The sequence below is a fragment of the Eleutherodactylus coqui genome, chromosome 4, assembly GCF_035609145.1.
Source record: "Eleutherodactylus coqui strain aEleCoq1 chromosome 4, aEleCoq1.hap1, whole genome shotgun sequence".
Lineage (NCBI taxonomy): Eukaryota > Metazoa > Chordata > Amphibia > Anura > Eleutherodactylidae > Eleutherodactylus > Eleutherodactylus coqui.
In genome coordinates, this window is record NC_089840.1 from 102,428,728 (window position 1) to 102,438,476 (window position 9,749).

Consider the following 9,749-nt stretch of genomic DNA (forward strand, 5'->3'; position numbering starts at 1 on the left):
CCCCTAAAATAACCTCATTTTGAAAACTAGACCCCTGAATGAATTCATCTAGGGGTGTACTGCGTGTTTTGATACCACAGTTTTTGAATGAATCTAAGCAAAGTAGAAGAACACACATGAATGAAGACTTGCACCCCAAAATGGATACCCCTGTTTGTCCTGTGTTGAGAAACATACCTATTGTGGCCCTAATCTACTTACAGAACACATGGGTAGGCCTATAATGGAGGGAACACCCTTTGGAATTCCGGGCACCATTGTTCACCTACGCAGAAAAAAAAATTGACTCTTTAAAAATAATCCCCCCCCCTCCGCGCCCTTTTTGACGTTTCCTTAATCTTTAATAAAACTAATCATGTAAACTGCGTGATATGTATGAAAACAGGGGTAATAACGGAGGCCTGGTTGGGATGGACGTATGGGGCAATAAAATTGGGTATCCATCCTCCTCTCATGCTTTTTTGGGGGGTATTTCTTGACCTCAGTGTCAGGGAAAGGGTGTAAAAAAGCAGTGCTCTGTGAGGTTTTCTGAGCTTGCTGAGGTGCGGTGGTCTCACCTAGAAGGCGCTCAACAAACTGTTTCTGGAACTGCATGAAGGCACAAGTTCCTGGGGCTTCTTGTAAATTATGTCGGCATTACAGGTAGTGATTTGATTAACGCCAGGTTCACACGGCCGTATGTGGAATCCACTTGCAAAGGCCCGCAGCGGATCCCAGCTGTGAGCCCGGCCATGGAGCTGCATACGGCCGTGTAAACCTGGCGGTCATGCGCAGTGCACCTTTTTTTGTTTAGATTTCGTGCACCGTCGCTTAGTGATGACGCGAGGACCTGCAGCCCGTACACAATGTAGTTACATATGGGCTGTATGTATATCCGCGACCATGAAGCACAATGGGCTCTATGTCACGGATATCCGCGGTAAAATAGAACATGCTACATTCTGTTTTCTGTGAGTCGATTACGTAATTCCGACCCGCTAATGTGAGCAGAATTGTGTAATCCAATTCATTTGATTGTTCCATGTATTACTGCGATTCAAAGGCATGCAAAACCTGCAATTTCTCTCTAGTTGTGTGAGACCAGCCTAAGGTAGATCGCTACCTTAAGATAGATCACATGACTGGGGACCGCTCAACGGGGAGGAACAGGAACAGGCAGCCAGGAACAAGGAGATTTTAAAGTTCCTGGTCAATTCTTGATTTTTGCGCATCCGTCCACCCTTATGCTGACGGGCGCATGCACCGAAGCTGGGAAAGGTCTGTAGAAAAAGATCCCATCTGAGGACCTTGGGTATGTAATCTCATCTCACCTCACGGATACGATCCGTAAGGGCAGATGAAACTTTAACTTTTTAAACTTTTTCTTTTTTACACTTTTTTAATTTACATGATCACTGTTATCCGATGGATAAAGGTGATCATGTGACAAGGAACTGCATACAGCGGTCCCTGGTGAAATCTCCCTGCACTTGGCTATCTTTGACAGCTGGGTGCAGGGAGATTTAAAATTTCACGGGCTCTCCAGCCTTCTGTGCATGCGCGCCACATCATAGTAACATAGGTTAGGCCGAGTGAAGGCAATGTCCATCTAGTTCAGCCTATTTATCCTCCTTGTTGATCCAGAGGAAGGCAAAAAACCCCAAGAGGCAGAAGCCAATTAGCCCTTTTGGGGGAAAAATTACTTCCCGACTTCCTAATGGCAGTCAGATAAGTCCCTGGATCAACCTCTAATAGTTCCTACCTGTCTGTATACCCGGATCAACAACCCGCTGGTCATCTAAAATTTATATCCTGTAATATCCTTCCCCTCTAGAAAGACATCTAGTCCCCTCTTAAACTCCTCTATGGATTTTGCCATCACAACATTCTCAGGCAGAGAGTTCCATAGTCTAACTGCTTTTACAGTAAAGAACCCTTTTCTGTGTTGGTGATGAAACCTGCTTTCCTCTAGATGTAGCAGATGCCCTCTCGTTACCTTCGCAGTTCTGGGTATAAACAGATCATGGGAGAGATCCTTGTATTGTCCCCTCATGTACTTATACATAGTTATCTGATCGCCCATTAGCCTTCTTTTTTCCAGGGTAAATAATCCCAATTTGGATAACCTCTGGGTATTCCAGTCCCGTCATTCCATGTATTAGTTTAGCTGCCCTTCTTTGAACCACCTATAGCACTGTAACATCTTTCCTGAGCACCGGTGACCAGAACTGTACGCAGTATTCCATGTGGGGCCTGACAAGTGCCTTATATAATGGAAGGATAATGCTCTCGTCCTTCACCCCTATACCTCTTTTAATGCTTTTGCAGTAGCTGACTGGCATTGGTTACTCCAGTTTAATCTACAATCCAATAGTACCCCCAGGTCTCTTTCCATATCAGTTTTCCCTACCAGTACCCCATTCAGTGTGTATTGGTGACATCCGTTTCTCCTGCCCATGTGCATAACCTTACATTTATCAACATTGAACTTCATTTGCCATTTTTCTGCCCAAGCCCCCAACTTATCTAGGTCCATTTGTAGCTGGTGCAGATTGTTGGGGTACATCACGCAGGATGGAGGTGAGTATTTTCAGCTGCCCTCATGGATCCGATCCACGAGGGCAGCTAAAACTTTAACTTTTTAGCCTTTTTTTTTTTCACTTTTCCATGTCGCTGTTATCCATTGGAAAACATAACAAAAAAAGGTGTACTGCGCATGACCGCCAGTGTCAGTACGTAGTTATGCGCAGGACATTATACAGCCATATGCAGGGCCACGGACGGGTTCACAACTGGGATCCGCTTCAGGCTTCCGCAAGGTGACATCTCCTGCCTCCCGGCTACCTTCAGTAGCCAGAAGCCAGGAGATTTCAAATTTCCCGGGCCTCCTGGCTCTCTGCGCATGAGGCTAACGTAATGACGTCTGGTGCGCAGAATACTGGTGTCAGGTCCTGGAGGACCAGATCACCGCGGGACATCGCGGAGGATGGTGGTGAGTACAGTCAGCTGCCCTCATGAATCCAGTTTTTTAACTTTTTTACACTTTAATGCGACCGTCAAATAGCACCAATCACATGACCGGGGGGGTGCTTCCCGCGGCCCCCCATGTCAGCTAGAGGTTGTCGGCTACCTCTGATAACTGACAGCATGGAGCTGTCACGTCCGCAGCCCACATGAGTTTAATCCCCAGAGGAAGCATGTTTATACACCCGTGCCGATTAAAGCCCACTAAAGCAGGACATAAAAAGGCAATGTGGTCACTAAGGGGTTAAATCAATGGGGAAATTTGGCACAAAAATATTTCACAAATTCTTATTTACTAACCTTGTATATCTGACTACTGTTTGGACCTGTTGTTTTATTTAGGTTCTACAGTCACTGCGCCCTCTGCTGTTCATATTCTGATTTATTTTTGGACTGGTAGCTTTCATTTGCAAGTAGCCTTTTTCACAGCTTGGGAGAATATCATCAATAACTGCCTACAGAAATCTATTTCTAATATTTTAGTTGATCTCATCATTTATAACAAGTTCCCATTCAGTCCTTTCCAGGTGATCTGGCAAGCTTATTGGTCTATTCAGTGGGTACCTAGGCACCCACGCAATTGATTCTCACTTTCGCTTGTGTGCATACATTTCATGCGAAAACGAAAAAAAACCCAAAAACACTCTGTTCTATTTCGATGAATATGTGCGCACGAAAAGGAGCCTTGAACTGCGCCATTTTGTGGGGAGATCGAACACACCAGGGACTAACTAGGCTATGCAACCTTTTGAATGTGATGTGAACGGTCCCTGGCAGCACAAAAAGTACAGTAAAATGCGCTAAAAGACACTTGATAGTATGACCTTCACTGCACAAAAAGTCGTGCTATCGTGAGCGTTTTTGCACATACGCCTGTGTGAAGCTGCCCTTAGGACCCTGTCAAACATATCCCCATATATCAGATTCCCTCTGCTGATGATACGGAAAAGGAAGTGTAAATGGAAAATTAGAAAAGATCAGTAAACCTAATAATAACCTAAATAATGGAAAACATAATAATGAGCAAATAACATTTTCTATTACTTTTGCTTCTTAATTACAGATGTTGGCGATGAACCCCCTCCTGATGATATAGCCGAAGAAAAACAAGTGATTCACACATTTCCTTTGACAAGCCTCAGCAGCTACAGATTTGCAACTTTTTTTGAAGTACAAAAACTCCTACACAAATGACAAACATGAAGAAGTGAGGTAAATAGAAAGACAGATCCTTGGCCAAGAAACACATGGGGATAATTGTGAGCACTCAGGCTAAGTGAATTGCCCTACATCTTGTCTAGGATTTCACAGAAATACCTAAGTGAACACAATATTTACCGCATGTCATGTTGGCCAAGAGAAAGGTCTGCCTTCGCTGTTGCACTCATTAAAAGACAAGGTTGATGGTGTGTGTGGTTCAAGCATGTTACCCCACAGCAGGCCAACATATATCCCGGGCTTGTCGGAATAAATGTATCACACATGTACACTGCAAGGCTGAGCGTTTCAGCTATTGCCCTCTGAAGGTCAACTAATAATTATGTGGATTTCATAGGTTAATAGGTGAGCGGAGAGTCTTTTTCCTGATCTCAAGGAAAAGGCTGCTTTTTAGATGTAAAGTCAAACTGGCTTATCTATAAGGAGCCTGAGGCTAGAAGCAAATCACGGGGCGAATGTATCCTCTGTGAAGTCATCCCCTCGCAGCTTTTATTACTTCAGCATGCTGTGACGGAGCGCTCTCCAGGGTGGCTTTTGTCACCATAAGGGACCTTTCACACGGGACGGAATTGTCTGCGGGACGCAGAACGGATGCAGATTTTGTTGTGTTTTCAACAGCAGAAAGTGTTCTGCGGCATATTTTTTCGCTTTTTTCACGCCGACTTTTTAAGGGCAGGCTCACATAAGTGTAATTTAATTGTGTGTTACGCATGCGCACATAATACGCCGTGAATGGATCCAATGAACAGGCATTGATTTTCATTGATCCAGTCACATTTGCGTATATGAATTGCATATAATATGTACGTAAAAAAGAATGCAGTATGTTCTAACTTACCGCGTATTATGTGCTATTGAGCCCTATTGTTCTCTACGGGCATGTAATAAAAGCTGTACATACGCAATTACATTGTGCATGTGCGGCGTTTATAAGCAACGTCACTAAGTGACAAAGTGGGAAATGTAAAATGAAAAAGAAGCCAGGAAGACTTCGTATGACAATGTGTGCAAGATACCCTGTCATGCGCAGTCTAAAAATCGCTGCCACACACGGGGATACGCCAAGTCACAGAGAGGTAAAACGCTGAGTTATGCATGCAGCGTTTTACGCATACGCTCGTGGGAGTCAGCCCTAATTGCGTAATTACATCTCCTGTATGTTAGACATCTACAGCAATAATTCGTAAGATGAGCTTAAGGCCCCCCTTCACACAAGCGTACGCGTAATTTGCGGTCTTTTGTGCATCCCCATTGACTTCTATGGAGACGTTTGGTGCAAATGCACAAGAAAATAGAGCATGCTGCATTTTTTTTTTCGCACGACCGAAATATGTGCATGTGAAAGAACCCATTGAAATAAACGGGTTCTATTCTCTGCGTATTGCGAATTCAAATTTTGTGTGCGCACATACGCCCATGTGAAGCCGACCTTGGGGCTTACTCACACGAGCGCATTGAGTAGAGAATAGAACCCATTGTTTTCAATGGTTTCATTCAAACTTTCACTTTTGCAGGAAAAAAAACGCGGCTTGCTCTATTTTTGTGCACATTTGTACACAAAGGCACCATAGAAGTGTATTTGCGTACCCAATACCCACAAAATTATGCAATCAACCGTTAACACTGGGGACTAAATAGGCTGCGCAGCCCTTTAAATCACGGCATGATTTAAAGCACAGAAAGTACTGCAAACAGCGCAGATATGGCGCAATAACTCCTCCTTCACAGTGCAAAAAGTCGCACTATCACAAGTGCTTCTGCGCCAACGCTCATCTGAAGGAGCCCTTAATCTTGCCATTTTAAAGATGCACAGATTTTAAGAGGGGCGAAATTCAAGCCCCATAGGGATTCCGTCCCGTGCGAAAGGCCCCTAATACCCAACAGGTGTCCTCCGCTTCCACAAAGTAATGATGGACTTGAAGCTCTTCAGCAGACACAATAAATACTGAGCACCAAATAAACAAACTTTCATGCATTGAATTAAAATCTAAGGGATTTCTGGGTTTTTCTTATTCTTTTTACATTTTTTTTCAGGGGGGGGGGGTAAAATTACAGATTATTTCATTTAGCTGTCACTTTTCATCCATTTCACTTGAGAACAGCAGACTGTGCCCCAAGTTGAAGCTGGAAACACTGATTTCTGCAGACAGATATTGCTGTAGCGCTAGAAGATTGGTGACCCATACATTTAAGCAATCCTGCTCATCCCTATGGAACAAATACATTTCAGCTCGTGACGTCAGCATAATGTATTTAGGAAGACACTAAAAAGTCAGCGGCTCTGAAATGATAGATGTAGCAGAGCTTAGTTTGTTACTCCACACTTTGGAATAGACTTATCTGTGCATTACAATAGTTCCTTGAGTTAGGATTGTTTAGTTGGCTTGGTCCTCTGTATTACCAACTATGACCGGATTACACAATGCAAGTCAAATGACAAATTCAGCTCTGCTACATCCTTATCCCATATATGACCACATTACATCCTTAAGGTGCATTCACATGGACAAGCTCGATATCGGTCCCAGACACTTAGACCAACATTAGGCTTTCAGGGCTGGCTTCACACAGGCGTATTTGCGCTCACAAAATTTGCGCAAACAATACACAGAGAATAGAACCCATTTATTTTTATGGGTTTATTCACACTTCCGTATTTTGCAGGCGCATTTTGGTCGCGTGAAAAAAAAATTGTTCTATTTTTCAGAGTATTTGCGCATCAAAGGTCCCCATAGAAGTCAATGGGGGTGTACAAATGAAAATGAACTGTGGGGGCAAAAAGTACACTTATTTATGCCGGTGAGCGTGCAAAACGGCAGCACTCAGGTGCGCGCAAATGTGCTTGCACTCGTGTGAAGCCGATCTAAATTTGCTATTTTCCCTACGATTGCAATGCATTTTGAGACGCATTGCATGGCATCACTGCACAGGTCATTTTCACGCACATTTTTCACGCACATGAAAATCGTATGTTATTTTGAATAGGAAAAGTACCAAAAAATTGCACCTGCATAAAAATTGCATTTGGGTGCAAGTGTGATGTGATTTTTTTTCTTCCATAGAAAATAATGGGCAATATCGCCCCAAAAATAGGGCATGCTACCATTTTTCAATCTCAGAGAACCACTGTGAGAAAAAATGATCCATGTCAATCGACCCATTGAAAATAATGGCTTCTACTTCCATGCCAGTTTTGTGCATCTTGCAATGTGACAAAATTGCCCATGTGAATACACTCTTAGGGCTCATTCACACGGGGACCTACGTGCGCAAAAATCACACGCGTAAAAAACTTGCAGCTATTAGAACCAATGGTTTCCTATGGGAACGTTCAGATGTTCCTTGTGCATCTAAAATTCCTTCATCTGAACGTCCCCATAGGAAACCATTGGTTCTAATAGTCGCAAGTTTTTTATGTACGTGATTTTTACACGTGTGGGTCCCCATGTGAACGAGCCCTTACCCAAACTTGGAGCATCCTAGATCATCAGATAGAGGTTCATCCACTCTGTAACCTCTCTGTATGCTATTATACACACTGCTGTTAATCATGGGGCACTTTATGATTGTAAAAATGTACCAATTTCCATCTTTAACAATTATTAGACAGTTCTTTCTGACATACATTTATTAACTACTGGTCAACATCCAATAATAGCAGATCTGAGATGGTCATTGTGAGATATAGAATAACTGAATCTGGGACATATAGCAGTTCTGGGTGTTTTAGAGGTAGGAGTTTTGCATCCTTCAGGTGCAGCAGAGCTGAGTATGTCAGCAGTGGCAGCATTGGGTCACTCAGATATAGCAGTGCTGAGTTTGTCAAACACAGATACCATTTTTGTCACATGTAGTAGATATCATCATGCTTTCAATGATCTTGTATAGGACTGAAGGTACATTACTGTACTAACATGATATATATAACGGATATAAATTTGTGCTTTTCTACTTTACCAATTGATACACCAAAATATATTAGTCTGACACACAAATAAGATAAACAGCAAGATTATCGCCATTAAGGCCTCCGACAAACTAGTTTTTTTTTCTTCATCCATGAGAACTCTGTAAAAATAAACGGACAGCATACGGACCCATATTATTCTATGGAGCGACGTACACTACCAAGTTTTTTCACGCAGACACGGACTCATCACAGGCACTATTCTGATCTGTTTTATGGACGAGACTCACTCATTCAAGTCAATGTAGAGAGAAAAAAACGGTGGGACACGAATCACATCCATGTACAGTCCATGTGCGATCCGTTTTTAAGATGCAGAAGAAAATAATCCGCCTTGCTTCAGTATTTTTTTGCGGATGTCAAAAACGCATGGCATACAGAGAGAAACCTGACACACGGACTAAATACAGAGGTCACATGGATGTGCGCACATAGAAAAAAAAAAAAAAACATCCGTTTTTTGCACACAAAACATTGACTTTCTTTTTTAATGCACCTAGCCTAACTGGCATTCAAGCATTGACCTCAAGGCATTCTTCCCACCAGAGATTAACAATCAACTGTTGTATAAATGTGTCACTTGATACATTGTATTAATACATTGTATCATAATATTACAATCTGTTATAAATAGCCTGCCATAGGAATGCACTTAAACCTAGTTTAACTCAATCCATGATGCTGGAAAGATGCAGTCCCAAAGACTTAAATGACAAGTTGAGCTCTGCTACATCTGTGATTGCAAAGAGATGTAGCATTACATATAGCTTGCAGGATCATTAAAGGTTCACATTGATAATCTGCTACTTAGAGATGGTACCTATCATTTTGCACTACATGCTACTTACAAGTGCATAAAATGTATAAAATGTGGAATTAGCCAGGCTTAAAACTGTACCTGGAAGTGTTTGAAGAAGGCAGAGATGCGAGTGATGTGCAGGCTCAGGCACCTGGATGTGCATCTTGCTCTATACACACTCATTGTGGAGAAGGACTCATCCTGCTTGCGAGAAGTAGCAAAAGCTGAGTTAGTGTTAGGAAGAAAGCTGCCCCACAGCAAGATAATCCATAGGAAAAGGGTCAAGGAACAGCCGTGATCCTTCATCTTGTACAAGAGATCAATCAAGGAAAGAGGATAGTGGAGCTTCCTTGTGCTGACCACACTCAATGGGAAGGGGATAGAGGCAGGGGAGCTGCACAAACTAGAAAAGAAAGTTCAATCATTCAACTCTATGTGGTTTGAGCTGCTACACTCCCACTCCTCCTCCTGCTGTTGCTTCTCACCACTCCTCTCTTAAGCAGCAGTACCTCCTTAGGGTGGCACCAGGCTGACAGCACCTTGTCTTATTGGCTGGGGGAAGGAAATGACTGACAGCAGCTTGGCTCCTGAAAAGAGGGAGAACAGGATTGAATGAGACCTATGACAAAAAGTGAAAAGATGCTGAGGTTTTTCTGTTGTACATGAAAGGGAAGGGAGGAAGAATAGTCATGGAAGAATACTCTAGACAATAAAGAAGTATGCATAGTGCTCTATCTGAGCAAAATGATATAATGGCAGTGC

The 9,749-nt window shown here is 42.8% G+C and overlaps 1 protein-coding gene across 1 annotated transcript in view; it reads right to left on the minus strand.

Annotated features, from left to right (window-relative positions):
- ANOS1 (anosmin 1) overlaps positions 1-9,404 on the minus strand; it is a 232,047-nt gene extending 222,643 nt beyond the window's left edge. Inside the window, exon 1 of the mRNA XM_066599923.1 lies at positions 9,087-9,404. Coding sequence (XP_066456020.1) covers positions 9,087-9,293 — 207 coding nt within the window. The 5' untranslated portion in view covers positions 9,294-9,404. The remainder of the gene's footprint in view (positions 1-9,086) is intronic.
- Positions 9,405-9,749: the final 345 nt, after the last annotated feature.